The sequence below is a fragment of the Rhinolophus sinicus genome, linkage group LG05 (genome assembly GCF_036562045.2).
Source record: "Rhinolophus sinicus isolate RSC01 linkage group LG05, ASM3656204v1, whole genome shotgun sequence".
In the NCBI taxonomy this organism is placed as follows: Eukaryota; Metazoa; Chordata; class Mammalia; order Chiroptera; family Rhinolophidae; genus Rhinolophus; species Rhinolophus sinicus.
In genome coordinates, this window is record NC_133755.1 from 77,868,885 (window position 1) to 77,885,444 (window position 16,560).

At 38.3% G+C, this 16,560-nt stretch overlaps 1 protein-coding gene across 1 annotated transcript; it reads left to right on the forward strand.

Annotated features, from left to right (window-relative positions):
- Window positions 1-252: 252 nt before the first annotated feature.
- On the forward strand, window positions 253-1,218 carry LOC109439188 (olfactory receptor 14J1). Its single transcript, XM_019719431.2, has one exon. The coding sequence runs from the start codon at window positions 253-255 to the stop codon at window positions 1,216-1,218; it is 966 nt and encodes a 321-aa protein (XP_019574990.1).
- The last annotated feature ends 15,342 nt before the right edge of the window (window positions 1,219-16,560 follow it).

Genomic DNA, 16,560 nt, shown 5'->3' on the forward strand with positions numbered 1-16,560 from the left:
TGTGAAGCTGTTGGTCACATTTAGGAGTTGTATATCTGAATAATGATTTAAGATATTTCTGCATCAAATGTTACCTAATCACTATGGGGATGAATTAATCTTGATTTCAGTAGCTCTATGCTGAGTACATTGAGTACATAACTCATAAAGCCATTGAGTTAATTGATATATAGATATATTAAATATCATACATTTTTTCCTACTGTTTTTGGCTTCCTAAACAGAATCATACTTGCTATCTTCAGAGTAACTATGGCCAACTTGACCTCAATGAGTGGATTTATCCTCATGGGGTTTTCTGATGACCGTAAGTTTCAGGTTTTACATGGACTGCTGTTTTTGGTGACGTACCTGCTGGCCTTGACAGGCAACCTCCTCATTTTCACCATAACTACATTGGACCATTGCCTCCATTCCCCCATGTATTACTTCTTGAAGCATCTCTCTCTTCTGGACCTCTGTTTCATCTCTGTCACAGTCCCCCAGTCCATTGTAAACTCACTTATGGACAATGGTTACATTTCTCTTGGACAGTGCATTCTTCAGGTTTTCTTTTTCATAGCTCTGGCCTCATCAGAAGTGGCCATCCTCACAGTGATGTCTTATGACCGGTATGTAGCCATCTGTCAACCACTGCAATATGAGACCATTATGGATCCCTGTACTTGTAGGCATGCAGTGATAGCTGTGTGGATTGCTGGAGGCCTCTCTGGACTTATGCACACAGCTGTTAACTTCTCCATACCTCTCTGTGGGGAGAGAGTCATTCACCACTTCTTCTGTGATGTGCCTCAGATGCTGAAACTAGCCTGTTCTTATGAATTCATTAATGAGATTGCAGTGGCTACATTCACCACCTCAACAGCATTTATCTGTTTGATCTCCATTGTGCTTTCCTACATTCACATCTTCTCTACAGTGCTGAGAATCCCATCAGCTGAGGGCAGGATCAAGGTCTTTTCTACCTGTCTGCCACACCTATTTGTAGTCACCTTCTTCTTGTCAGCTGCAAGCTTTGAGTTTCTAAGGCTCCCTTCAGATTCACAATCAGGTATGGACCTCATGTTCTCCATATTCTATACTGTGCTACCTCCAACACTCAACCCAGTTATCTATAGTTTACGGAATGAAGCCATGAAGGCATCTCTGAGGAAGGTGCTGTCAAAACAAGAATTTGCTCAGAGAAAGATGTATTTAAAAGCCATTTTTAAACTCTAGAAAACCATACAAATAAAAGATATTGTTATTCTGTTTTAGGTCATAAGAAGGGTGAATTTGATCTCTTCCCAGAATTCCCTTCCAAATTTTCTGTTCTTTATATTCTTCACAAAGTATAATTCTTCAAAATGAAAGATGTTATGAATCTAAGGATATTCAATCACTCCAATTCAAGTGTTATTTTAAGGCAGTTTTTAGTAATTTTTTCTGAAAAGAAAGAAAAGTTAGATTGGGGCCTAGCTAGAATAATTTAACATTGGCTTTTAACAACTAGGTTTCAGACAGTTGTCAGGTACGCTGACTGTTTATGAGAGAGTACATCAAATATGTATGTATGTGATTTCCAGTGAACTTCCAATTTCTTATATATATTGCATATCCATATTAACTTTCCTTTCCTATTAAGTATTATAATAGCTTTTACCACCATTTAATCATTCCCTAATAAGTATTAGGTGCATTATATACATTTTTCTTTTATTTTTAATTTTCTTAGTTTTTAGTTTATCTGGGAATGTCTTTATTTCACCCCCATTTTTAAAAGATAGTTTTTCTGAACATGGGCTTTTTAAAATATTTAGTTAAACTACATTTTTCTTTTTCTTTTTTCCTAAGGTACATGTGTGTATAAGATTGATTTTCTAAATTAAATCTTTATTGAATTCAGTCTTTTTATTTTATTTCATTTCACTTTATCTTATTTGGGGAAGAGGAACAGGACTTTATTGGGGAACAGTGTGTACTTCCAGGACTTTTTCCAAGTCAAGTTGTTGTCCTTTCAATCTTAGTTGTGGAGGGCGCAGCTCAGCTCCAGGTCCAGTCGCCGTTATTAGTTGCAGCCCACCATCCCTTGCTGGAGTCGAACGGGCAACCTTGTGGTTGAGAGCCTGCGCTCCAACCAACTGAGCCATCTGGCCCTGGCCCGTGTGGGAATCGAACCGGCAACATTCAGCGTTAGGAGCACGGAGCTCCAACTGCCTGAGCCACCAGGCTGGCCCCATACATTTTTCTTTTAACAGTATCAAACAACTGTTCTAGCTATGCCACATTGTCCCCATTCTATCAATTAGGACAATATATTTAAGAAAGATTAATTTTTTTGAAGTTTGTCAAATAAAAAGTAGTAAAGCTGTAATTCAATCTACTATTTGCCTGACTCAAAGCATGTTTATTTGCCTTTACTCATTGAAAATGTTTTATTTCCCAATGTGAGTGTGTGTTTATATGTATCATCTATAAAAATAAGCATAATACTACTATAATTCATTAATGAGATCGTCATTAGCCATCTGATTTTCCATTATTAGAGATACTTGTATTAATTCATTTCCTTTTCTGATCTGTAGAAATTTGACATGTTTTTTTTAACAGAGGTAGGCAGGAGATGTTTCCTGGGTCCTTTACAGAGAAAAAAATGAGTAGAACAGAAAGAATTCAAACCTATGAGTACACAAATCACAGAACTTGCAGATCTGGAGGTCTAACTCATTTGAGGATAATGTCACTTTCTTCAAGAAAGACTCATAATTCACAAGAGGACAAAATCAGACCAGTTCCCTCAATTTTGAAGTAAATGAAAGTACGCATTCTAATAACAGTGGAAATGAGCAATTTCTGAGTAATGGGGAGGTAGTTTTTATATCACTATTTTGGATTAATGGCTTTATCTATAATATCTAGACATACATATACATGAAAGTTTTTGTTTGTTTGTTTGTTTGTTTGTTTTTAAAGGTTATGTATTTATTCTCTTCCAGTACAAAGTTGGAATTGATAACACAAACTATGTTAGTGCTATATTTTGCAGTCCTGAAGCTTAGTCAACAATTGTTCACCTTTCTCTATATGTGTTTTTTTAAATATGTATTATTTTAAAAGGTTGCATATTATTTGTAAAAAAATTCCAAAATGGAGATAAAGAAAAATTATAAATAAACCATAAATCTATCAGAATTGATATTGTACTATTTATGAATGTACTTCAGGACATTTTTCTATTTATGCATATACATGTGTAGATATTATATGGCATTGCAATATCACTGTACATAATGATCAATAAACTCTCTTCTTATAAAATAATGTCATAAGTATACTTGTAGATCAATATGGAAAACCAGTTTAATGGCTGTATGCTATATTTAACCCATTCCCTATTTAAATGTTTCTGTTTTTATTGTCATTATTCTAAACAATTCTTTGATGAACATCTTAACCCATGTACATATTGGTGCATATATATGATTAACTCCTTAGGCTACATGCCTCATAGTAGAATTACCTCTTTTTCATTCTCCTGTCTCCTACATGTGTTCAATATATCATTAAATCTCCTTGGGAGTCTGTTAGTTTTCTGCTTTATCTCCCATAAAACAAAGAAACTTCCATAGAATGTATTAATAGTACAATTTTTTAATTAAAATTTATTGGGGTGACATTGATTAGTAAAATTACATAGGTTCCAAGTGTACAATTCTGTAAAACATCATCTATATATCACATTGTATGCTCACCACCCAGAGTCACTTCTCCTTCCATCACCATATATTTGACCCCATTTTACCCTCATCTACCACCACCCTCCTTCCCTTACCCTCTGGTAACCACTAAACTATCGTCTGTCTATGATAATTTGTTCCTTTCTTTTTCTGTCTTGTTGCTTTGTTGCTTTCAGTTTTATATCTTACATATCAGTGAAATCATATGGTTCTCAACTTTTTCTGTGTGAGTTATTTCACTCAGCATAATAATCTCAAGATCCATCTATTTAGTCGCAAATGTTCCTATATCATCTTTTCTTACCGCCGAATAGTATTCCATTGTGTATATATACCACATCTTCTTTATCCAATCATCTATCGAAGGACGCTTTGGTTGTTTCCATGTCTTGGCCACCATAAATAAAGCTTCAATGAACATCAAAGCAATAAACTGCATAGAAGAAAACATAGGTACTAAATTCATAGACCTTGGGTTCAAATATGACTTTATGAATTTGACTCCAAAGCCAAGGGAAGTAAAAGTTAAAATAAATTAATGGGACTATATCAAACTTAAAAGATTCTGCAGAGCAGAAGAAACCATTGACAAAATAAAGAGGCAACCAACTGAGTGGGTGAAGATTTTTGCAAACAACATCTCCAATAGGGAGCTAATATCCAAAATACATAAGGAACTCATACAACTCAACAACAACAACAAAAAAAAAACAATCGAATTTAAAAATGGGCAGAGGACCTGAATAGACATTTCTCCAAAGAAGACATACAAATGGCTAATAGACATACGAAAAAATGTTCAACATCACTAATCATCAGAGAAATGCAAATAAAAACCACAATGAGATATCACCTCACACCAGTTAGAATAGCTATCACCGACAAGACAAATAGTAACAAGTGTTGGAGAGGCTGTGGAGAAAAAGGAACCCTCATACACTGTTGGTGGGAATGCAGATTGGTACAGCGGTTATGGAATACTACAATTTAATTACGTGAAGTCTTTTGCTCTCACAGATAGAATTTTAAAATCCTCAAGGGAAAAAGAAAAAATGATATAAAGAAAAATAATTATCATTGTGGAATTTGTTATTAATTGAGTGAGATAGTTCTTAGCTAGATTAAAGAAGGAAAGTATTTCTGGAATCTCACCGATACCCTCAGATAAATAGAATGCACTACTTGTAAAGAATATATCCTAAAAGAAACTACAAGCCAATATCTCTGATGAATATAGATGCAAAATTAAAAAAAAATACTAGTAAATCAAACACAAGAATACATTAAAAAGATTTTACATCATGACGAAGTGGGATTCACTCCAGGGACACAAAAATGGTTCAATGTATGCAAATTGATCAATGATGGCACATAAACAAAACAAAGATTAAAATCATGTGATCATTTCAATAGATGCCCAAAAAGCATTTAACAAGATACAACATCCATTTATGATTAAAACACTTAATAAAATGAGTATAGAAGGAAAGTACTTCAACATAATAGAGGTCGCATATGATAAGACCCTCAGCTAATATCATCCTTAATGGTAAAAAACTGAAAGCTTTTTCTCTAAGATCAGGAACAAGACAGGATTTCCCCCCTCTCACCACTGTTATTCAACATAGTCCTGGTAGTCCTAGCCAGAGCATTCGGGCAAGAAAAAGAAATAAAAGGCATCCAAATTGGGAATGAAGATGTTAAACTGTCACTTTTTGTAGATGACATGATTCTTTTTATTTTAAAATTCATATTTATTGGGGTGACAATGGTTAGTAAAATTACATAGGTATATGGGATCAAATATATGGTGATGGACATGATTCTTTATAGAGAAAACCCTAAAAACTCCACCAAAAAACTATTAGAAACAATAAATGAGTACAGTAAAGTTGCCGGTTACAAAATCAATTTACAAAAATCCATTATGGGGCGGCCGTTTGACTCAGTGGTTAAAGCACTGGGGCTCATAACACCAAGATTGCTGGTTCGATTCCCACATGGGCCAGTGAGCTGTGCCTTGCACAACTAGATTGAAAACAATGACTTGACATGGAGCTGATGGGTCCTGGAAAAACACACTGTTCCCCAATAATCCCCAATAGAATATCCATTGCATTCCTGTATGCTAACAATGAAATCTCAGGGGAAAAGAATTCCTTTTGCAATTGCAACAAAAAGAATAAAATACCTAGGAATAACCTTAACAAAGATGGTGACCAATCTATATACTAAAAACTATGACATTTTTAAATTTTTTATTTAATTTTTTATTAAAATTTATTGGGGTGACAATGGTTAATAAAATTACGTAGGTTTCAAGTGTACAATTCCATAACACATCATCTATATATCACATTGTGTGTTCATCACCCAGAGTCAGTTCTCCTTCTGTCGCCCCATTTAACCTCATCTATTACCCCCTACCCCCTTACCCTCTGTTAACAACTAAACTATTGTCTGTGTCTATGAGTTTTTGCTCTTCTACTATCCCCTCTTCCCCTTTACCCTCTGGTAACCACTAAACTATTGCCTGTGTCTGTGAGTTTTTGTATAATAAATTCAAGATCCATCCAAAAAAATCGAAGAAGAGGGAAGGGTGGAGGGGGTTGGTAGAAGAGGGTAAACGGGGTGAAATATATGGTGATGGAAGGAGAAATGATTCTGGGTGGTGAACACACAATGTGATATATAGATGATATTTTATAAAAATGTACACGTGAAAACCTATCTAATTTTACTAATGTCACCCCAATAAATTTAATAAAATAAATTTTTAAAAAAAAGAAACAACAAAAAAAAATAAAAAATATGTGTTAATCTCCACATACTGGTCGTTTTTCCTGGTTTCTTTTTGCACTTGATATCTAATTTCAAAGACTTGTGATCAGAGAATATGTTTGGTATGATTTCAATCTTCTTAAATTTGCAGAGACTAGTTTTATGTCCCAATGTATTACCCATCCTTGAGAATGTTCCATGTACACCAGAAAATATAGTCTGATGTTCTAGGATGAAGTGCTCTATAAATGTCAATTATGTCTATTTCATCTAATGTGTCATTTAGGGCTGCTATTTCTTTATTTATTTTCTGTTCGGATGATTTATCCACAGCTGCCAATGATGTATTTAGGTCCCCTACTCTAATTGTGTTTTGGTTCATTTCTCCCATTAGTTCTTTAGTATTTGCTTGGTATATTTGCTTGGTATATTATTGGAGGTATAAATATTGATGACTGTCATGTCTTCTTGTTGTATAGTCCCCTTTATCATTATGAAATGTCCATCTTTGTCTCTTGTTATCTTTATAATCCTGAAGTCTGTTTTATCTGATATCAGTATAGCTACACATGATTTTCTCTGAATACCATTTGTTTGGAATGTCAATTTCCACCCTTTCACTTTGAGTCTATATTTGTCCTTGTAGCTGAGATATGTCTCTTGGAGGCAGCATATGGTTGCGTTTAGTTTTCTGTCCATCTTCTACTCTGTGCCTTTTTATTGGTGAGTTCAGTCCATTTACAATTAAGGTGATTATTGATACATGAAGATTTCCTATCATTCTGTTTTTGGTTTTCTTGTAGGACAGTGTCTCCATTGTTTCTTTGCCTTTTTTTGTTATCTATTATTTCATTGTGTTGGTCTTCTATAATTTTTCCCTCTGTTTCTTCTGTTTTAAGTTATGTATTTCAGTTCTGGATTTTTTGTTTTGAGTGATTACCATTAAGTTTTTGTTTTTCAATTAAAGGTTAGCATGCTGAAGAAAATGGAATACTCTAAATATGAAATTTTTTACATAAACTTAATAGTCTACACAATGTGATGTGATATATGGACCATCAAGTTTATGTAAAAGAAAGTTTTATGTTTAGAGTATTCCATTTTCTTCAGCATGCTTCCTTTCTCCATTCCCCTTTGCCAGTTCAGACCTTTACTTTCTCCTCTTTTATGTGTTTGTTGTCACAAATTATTCCTATTTATGCTGTAAGTCGATTTCTGTGCTGCAGTAGCAAGTTGTCTAGTCCCTCTTTTTTTTTTAAGTCTTCTTTTTCTTCTTTACCCTGTATGTTTTTAAGTGTATAGTGTCCTATTTGGTGTAGGTGTTGCCATTTCTTGCTTCTGTCTGTTCAGAACACTACTCATGGTTTTGTATTCTTTTGCTTTTTTGTTTCAGGTTGAATAGCTTCCTTCAGTATTTTTTTAGTGCAGGTTGTGTTTTAGACAATTCCCTCAGCTTCTGTATATCTGGAAAGTTCTTTATTCCCCTTTCATATCTACAGGATATCTTTGCTGGATATATAGTATTCTAGGCTCATAATTTCTCTCTTTTAATAGTTTGAATATTCGATTCCACTCCTTCCTGGCTTATAGGGTTTTTACTGATGCTCATTTAATGGGCTTTCCTTTGTAGGTTACCGTCTTCTTTTCCCTGGCTGCCTTGAGGATTCTTTCTTTGTTGTTAATTTTTGAGAGCTTCAATACAATGTGCCTTGGAGAAGGCGTGTTGGAGTTGAGGTAATTAGGTCTTCTATTTGCTTCTTGGATTCATGGATCCAGTTCTTTCCCCAAATTTGGAAAGTTCTCATCAAATTTTGTTTGAATATACTCTCTGTTCCCTTCTCCATCTCTTCTCCTTGTATACCCTTTATTCTTATGTTGCTCTTTCTGATGGCGTCAGAAATTTCTTGTAGAGTTCTTTCATTTCTTTTAACTCTCATGTCTCTCTTCTTCCATCTGTGTCATTTCCAGATTTTTTTCTTCGCTATCACTGATTCTTTCCTCCATCTGGTCAGCTCTATTACCTAAGATGGCTATTTCATTCTTCATTTCTTTTATTGAGTTTTTAATCTCCAGAAATTCTACTTGGTATTTTTTTAATATTTCAATCTCTTTGGTAAAATGTTCATTTTGTTCTTTGATTATGTTTCTGAGTTCATTAAATTGCCTGTCTGTTTTTTCTTGCATCTCATTGAGATTTCTGAGAACTGCGATCTTGAATTGTCTGTCTTTTAAGTCACATATTTCCATATCTTTAAGTTCACTTCCTCGAGAGTTTTCATTTTCTTTCTGAACTACTTTGTTATCTTGGTTATTCAAAGCAATTAATGAATTATTATTTCTCTATCTAGGCTTCTATGGAAGTTGGTTCTACAGCAGGTTGATAGGATGAGGTCTTTTTTTTTTTTTTTTTTTTTTTTTTTTTTGATTTCCAGTAGGTGTTGGTGGAATGTTTTATTTTCTCTCTCAATGCCATTTTCTTCAGCATTTTATTCTCTCTCACGTTATAGTGTTATATTTTCTATGCACTGTTCCAGCTTCTCACACAATGGGGGGGTACTCTTGAAGGTGGGCTTCTCCCCTGGGTGCAGGTTGCCTTTGTCACAGGGCACCACCTCTCTGAGGGGATGTGGAGAACTTCTAAAGTTCCAATGCTCTTCCTGCACCAGTTTCAGAGCCTGTGTGTTTCAGCAGCTGTTTATCCCTGCAACGGTCCACCCAAATAGGTGGGGGCAGGGGCCGGGTGGGTTGTGAAAGGTGGCTCTGAGCAAAGGCGAGACTACCAGTATAGCCAATCCTACACCCAAGGTTCCTTCCGCTTCAACAAAACTAGTTGGGTGCAGAGTCTGTGGCTGCAGAGCCACAGTTCTCAGAACTGGAACTATTCTGTTCTTTTGATCTGACATTACTACTGCTCTGCTTCTAGCACTGGGAATGTGAGTTGGGGTGAGATCTGGGAGGGTGGGGTGGCATCAGCCAGGCTCTGTGCCCATGTCATCTGTCCTCTGCTTGGCAGTGAAGGCTTAAGCCACCATTTCCACCCTTCTTTTCTCAGTCTTTGCTCCAAGATCTCTGCTGTGAGCATTGGTTCAGCCAGGATTGTGGGCCATAAGGGGTATGCTAGCAGTCTGAATTCTTCCTTCTCCCATGACTGCTGTAGCTCCAGAATGCAGGGAGCTCAGAGCTCCAAGCTCCAGTCTGTGTTCTGTGGCTGCGCATAACCTGCGTCTCCACACTTCCCCTTTCTCTCCTCCCCCACTCGCCCAATTTGCCCACCTTTAGATGATTTCAGTTGTGCGTCTCTTAGTCTTGTGTGTCTGCTGCACAGGGAGTCCTTTGTGGAATTATAGCTGTTCAAATTGTTGTAAATTCTAGGGGAGATTTCAAGAGACTCATCTCACTGCCATTTCTGTGACATAATCTCTCCATTCTTCATTTCTTTTATTGAGTTCTTCATGTCCTGAATTTCAATTTGGTTCCTTTTTTAAAATTTCATTTCGTTCTTTGTGCTTCTGAGTTCATTAAATTCTTTGTGTAATATGTTCATTTAGTTCTTTGTGCTTCTGAATTCATTAAACTGTCTGTCTGTGTTTTCTTGCATCTCCTTGAGTTTTTTTCAGAACCTCAATCTTGAATCCTCTGTCATTTAAGTCATATATTTCCATACCTTTAAGTTCATTTTCTGGAGAGTTTTCATTCTCTTTCTGAGCTGCCTTGTTACTTTAGTTTTTCAGGGCAATCAATGAATTATTATTTCTCTTCTTGGGCATCTACAGGAGTGGGTTCTGCATCAGGTTCATATGAAGAGGTCTTTCTTTTGTTTTCCAGTAGATGTTGCTGGAATGTTTTATTTTATCTTCCCCTGCAGCCTTTTATTTTCTCTCATGCTGTAACATTATATTTTCTCTTGCACTGCTCTGGCTTCTCACACAAAGTGGGGTTCCCTGGAAAGTGGGCTTCTTTTCTGTGAGCAGGTCACCCAGGTCTCAGGGCACCACCTCTTTGGGAGGATGTGAAGGGCAATAGAGTTCTGAGCTTCTGAAATTCCAATGCTGCCCCTGCAGCCTGATGCAGAACCTGTGTGGTTGCCCTCACAAGGATCTGCCCAGAAAGATGGGGGTGGGGTGGGCTATGAGAGGCAACTGGTGCGTCTGTGACTCTGATCTATGGTGACTACCAGCCCCACAGTTGTTTTGCCCCTACAGTTCCTTCCCTTTTTCTGGAATTAGTTGTGTTGTGAGTCTGTGGCTGTGGGACTGTCACTGCAGTTCTCAGGGCTGTAGGTATTCTGTTCTTTAATCTGATATGGCTACTGTTTCTTTTGGAGCTGGCTTCTAATACTGGGAGGGTGTGGGTGGCGTGAGCTCTGGGAGGGTAGGGGGTGGCATGCAGGCTCCATGTCTTTGTTTGCTGTTTTCTGCCTGTCAGTGAGGGCTTAAACCACTGTTCTCACCCTTCTGAGCTTGGTGTTTGCTCCAAGGTCTCTGGCACGAATGCTTGGCTCAACTGTATTATATGCTGATCCCTCAGGCAGGACTGTGGGCCACAGGGGGGTGCACCAGTCTGTGTCCTGCAGCCCCACGGCCCAGCACTTCACCCTTCACTCCTTCTCCTCTCATCCAATTTGCCCAGCTTCAAGTGATTCGATGTGCAGGTCTCTCAGACGTTCCTGTGTGATGTACAGGGAATCCTTGGTTGAATTATAGCTGTTCAATTTGTTGTAACTTCCAGGGGAGATTTCAAAAAGCATTCCTCACGTTGCCATTTCTGTGACATCACTTTTCTAAAATGAAATTGCATTCTCAAAGACTCATAAAAGCTCTTCCCTTTGGATCACAAATAATTTTTTACTTCAGGATTTCTTAAAGGTTTAGCACCTGCATCATTTATCATTTGAAGCTGTCATGCAGGGCGGCCTGCGGGGCCTTTAGTCCTGCTCCCCACATAAGAATGCAGGATGTGGCTAGGCCAAAAAGAACACCCACAGATCCATAGATAGGGGAGTCATACCACTATATTCTCTCTGGTGGCTGGGCAAGACACACGCAGTAGTAGCCACACAATCTGCAGTCTGCCATTCACTTCTCTGCCTGCCAACCAACCAACCAATCAACGCAGCCCCGCTGTTACATCAGTAGCTAATTGGCCAACCGATTACAGCTGATGGCCAACCAATCAAAGCTGATGGCCATTCACTACCCGAGCCAGTACCTCCCCAAGGGAGGCCGAGAGCCTGGAAACTGCTCTCTGGGATTCTGTCCCCACAGCAGCTGAAGGGAGAGTTCTAGGAGCAAGTCAGGTGCTAGCCCAGCCCTCCTAAGTCAGGAATTCTGTGGGTAAAACCCAACGTAAAGTCTGAAACTACAGCCCTAGACTTTAGCTCAAGGGATATTTGCCATAATACAATATTTCAGGATCAGGATATGCCCTCCAGAGTACTAGAGAAGATGCAGTTACCTATCTCAGCCACACGGTGGCATAGCAATCCTGATATCCGGATTTTGGCTGTGAAAAGCAGCTCCTTGTAAGAGCCTTGCTAAGGAAAAAGACCTCTGCCCTGAAATTGGCATTCTCCAGAAAAGTTCAGAATTAGAAAGACAAGGCAGAGTTCGGGGAAAATGGCGGCGTGAGGTGAGCCTCTGTAAAGCTCCCCTGGAATTTACAAAGAATCGAACAACAAAAACTCCACAAAGGACTCCCTGCACAGCAGACAAGCAAGACGAAGAGGCCCTCTACCGACTGAACTCACCTACAGGTTGGAGATTCGCGCGAGGGGAGGGAGGAGGAGGAAAGGGAGAAGTGCGCGGAGACGGAGCCGCGCGGGTGCAGGACGCAGACCTAGCTCAGTGCTCCGAGCTCGCTGCTTCCCGAAACTACCGCAGCTGAGAGTGAGGGAAGAACTAGGACTGCTAGGGCTCCATTTATGGACCACAGGGCTGAGGGGACAGCATATAACACGGCTGAACCCAACGCTCACAGCAGAGACCTCGGAGAAAAGACTGAGGGAAAAAGTCTGAAAACGGTGGTTTAAGCCCGCACTGCCGAGCAGAGAACGGAGCCTTAGGCACTGAGACTAGCCGCCCCCTCCCACCCCTCCCAGAGCTCGCCCCGCCCCCACCTGCCCGGTGCTAGAAGCGAAACAGTAGCAGTGTCAGATCAAAACAACAGAAAATCTGCTGTTTTGAGAACTGTGGGCCGCAGACACAAATTCACAGCCCAACTAGTTCTGGCAAAGGGGAGGGAGCTGTGGAAGCAGGACCGGCTGTGGTGGTGGTCACCGCCATTGCTCTGGGCCACCTCTTACAACTTATCGCGCCCCTGACCCCACCTATCTGGGCGGATCCCTGCAGGAGTAAACAGAACTGCTGAAACATACAGGCTCTGAATCAGGAGCTGGAAGAGCTTTGGAACATCAAAAGCTCTCCGCATACCCACCGGGACACTGCGCCCTGTGACCTAGACGAACTATTAACAGAGGAGAAGCCCGTCTCCCAGGGAATCCCCCCATTGTGTGAGAAGCAGGAACAGTGCAGAGAAAACAGCACTACCGTGTGGGAGAAGAAAAATAAATTGCAGTTGGAGAAATAATAAAACATTCTACCAACAAGTACTGGAAAACAAAAGAAAGACCTCTTCCTATCAACCTGTTGCAGAAGTCACTCCTGTAGATGTCTAGGAAGAGAAATAATAAACCAGTAATCGCCATGAATAACCAAGGCAACAAGATAGCTCAGAAAGAAAGTGAAAAATCTCCAGAGAAGGCACTTAAAGATACAGAAATATGTGACTTAAATGACAGAGAATTCAAGATTGCAGTTCTGAAAAAACTCAACGAGATACAAGAAAACACAGATAGGCAGTTAAATGAACTCAGAAACTCAATCAAAGAACAGCATGAGCATTTTACGAAAGAGATTGAAATTTTAAAAAGAACCAAATAGAATTTCTGGAGATTAAGAACTCAATAGAAGAAATTAAGAATGAAATAACCAGCTTAGGTAGTAGAGTTGACCAGATGGAGGAAAGAATCAGTGACATCGAAGATAGAAACCTGGAAATGACACAGATAGAAGAAGAAAGAGACTTGAGACTTAAAAGAAATGAAAGAACTCTACAAGAACTTTCTGACTCCATCAGAAAGAGCAATATAAGAATAATGGGCATACCAGAAGGAGAAGAAAGAGAGAAGGAACAGAGAATATATTCAAACAAATTGTCGATGAGAACTTCCCAAATTTGTGGACAGAACTGGACCCTCGAATCCAAGAAGCAAATAGAACACCTAGTTACCTCAATCCCAACAGGCCTTCTCCAAGGCACATTGTATTGAAGCTGTCTAAAATCAACGACAAAGAAAGAATCCTCAAGGCAGCCAGGAAAAAGAAGACGGTAACTTACAAAGGAAAGCCCATTAGATTATCATCAGATTTTTCAGCAGAAACTCTACAAGCCAGGAGAGAGTGGAACCAAATATTCAAACTATTGAAAGAGAGAAATCATGAGCCAAGAATAATATATCCAGCAAAGATATCCTTTAGATATGAAGGAGGAATAAAGACCTTTCCAGACATACAGAAGCTGAGGGAATTTTCTAATACACGACCTGCACTACAAGAAATACTAAAGGAGGCTATTCAACCACCATCACCAGGGACAATTTGTGGCAACCAAAACTCAAAAAGGGGGAGAGTAAAGGCCTGAACCGGAATAGGGGAATGGAGAAAGTAAGCGTGCTGAAGAAAATGGAATACTCTAATTATCAAACTTTCTTTTACATAAACTTAAGGGTAACCACTCAAGATAAATCCAGAATTGAAATATATACTGAAATAAAAGAAGAAACAGAGGGAAACATCATAGAATACCACCACACAGAAATACTAGACAACAACAAAAAGGCAAAGAAACAATAGAGACACAGCCTTACCAGAAAACTAAAGATACAATGACAGGAAATCCTCACATATCAATAATCTCCCCAAATGTAAATGGACTGAACTCACCAATAAAAAGGCACAGAGTAGCAGATTGGATCAAAAAACTAAACCCAACAATATGCTGTCTCCAAGAGACACATCTCAGCTACAAGGACAAGCATAGACTCAAAGTGAAAGGGTGGAAATTGACACTCCAAGCAAATGGTACCCAGAGAAAATCAGGTGTAGCCATAATGATATCAGATGAAACAGACTTCAAGGTGAAAAAGATAACAAGAGACAAAGATGGACATTTCATAATGGTGAAGGGGACTGTACAACAAGAAGACATAACAGTCATCAATATTTATGCCCCCAATCAGGGAGCACCGAAATACACCAAGCAACTACTAACAGAACTAAAGGGAGAAATTGACCAAAACACAATTATACTAGGGGACTTAAATACATCATTGACAGCTATGGATAGATCATCCAAACAGAAAATAAATAACGAAATAGCAACCCTAAATGACACATTAGATGAAATGGACATAATTGACATTTATAGAGCACTTCATCCTAAAACATCAGACTATACATTCTTTTCTAGTGTACATGGAACATTCTCAAGGATAGACCATATATTGGGACATAAAATCAGTCTCAACAAATTTAAGAAGATTGAAATCATACCATGCATATTCTCTGATCACAAGGCTTTGAAATTGGATATCAACTGTAAAAAGAAAGTGGGAAAAACACAAATACATGGAGATTAAACAACATACTTTTAAAGAAGGACTGGGTCAAAGAAGAAATTAGAGGAGAGATCAAAAGATACATAGAAACAAATGACAATGAAAATACATCCTACCAAAATTTTTGGGATGCAGCGAAAGCAGTTTTAAGAGGGAAATTTATCTCATTACAGGCCTATCTCAAGAAACAAGAAAACTCCCAAATAAATAACCTCATGTTACACCTTAAAGAACTAGAAAAAGAAGAACAAGTAAAACCCAAGGTCAGCAGAAGAAAGGAAATAACAAAAATTAGAGCAGAACTAAATGAAATAGAGAACAAAAAGACAATAGAAAAAATTAATGTGACAAAGAGCTGGTTCTTTGAAAAGATTAACAAAATTGACCAACCCTTGGCTAGACTTACTAAGATTGAAAGAGAGAAGACACTGATTAACAAAATCAGAAACGTAAAAGGGGAAGTTATCACGGACACCACAGAAATACAAAGGATCATCTAAGAATACTATGAAGGACTATATGCCACCAAATTCAACAACCTAGAAGAAATGGACAAGTTCTTAGAAACATATAGCCTTCCAAGGCTGAACCATGAAGAACTGGAAAATCTAAACAGACCGATCACCAGTAACGAAATTGAATCAGTCATCCAAAACCTTCCCAAAAGCAAAAGTCCGGGACCAGATGGCTTCACTAGTGAATTCTACCAAACCTTCAAAGAGGATCTAATACCAATTCTGCACAAACTCTTCCAAAAATTGAAGAAGAGACAGTACTCCCTAACTCATTTTATGAGGCCAACATTACCCTGATACCAAAACCTGGTAAGGACAGCACAAAAAAAGAAAACTACAGACCAATATCTCTGATGAATACCGATGCAAAAATCCTAAATAGAATTCTAGCAAATCGAATACAACAATGTATTAAAAAGATTATTCATCACGACCAAGTGGGGTTCATCCCCGGGGCACAAGGATGGTTCAACATCCGCAAATCCATCATTGTGATACATCACACAAACAAAATAAAGGACAAAAATCATATGATTATATCAATTGATGCAGAAAAGCATTTGACAAGACACAACATCTATTTATGATTAAAACACTTAATAAAATAGGTATAGAAGGAAAATACCTTAGCATAATAAAGGCCATATATGACAAGCCCTCTGCTAATCTCATAATTAATGGAGAAAAACTGAAGCCCTTTGCTCTACGTTCAGGAACATGACAGGGATGTCCCCTATCACCTCTGCTTTTCAACATAGTGTTGGAAGTCCTTGCCAGAGCAATCAGGCAAGAGAAAGAAATAAAAGGCATCCAAATTGGGAATGAAGAAGTTAAATTATCACTCTTTGCAGATGACATGATGCTATATATAGAA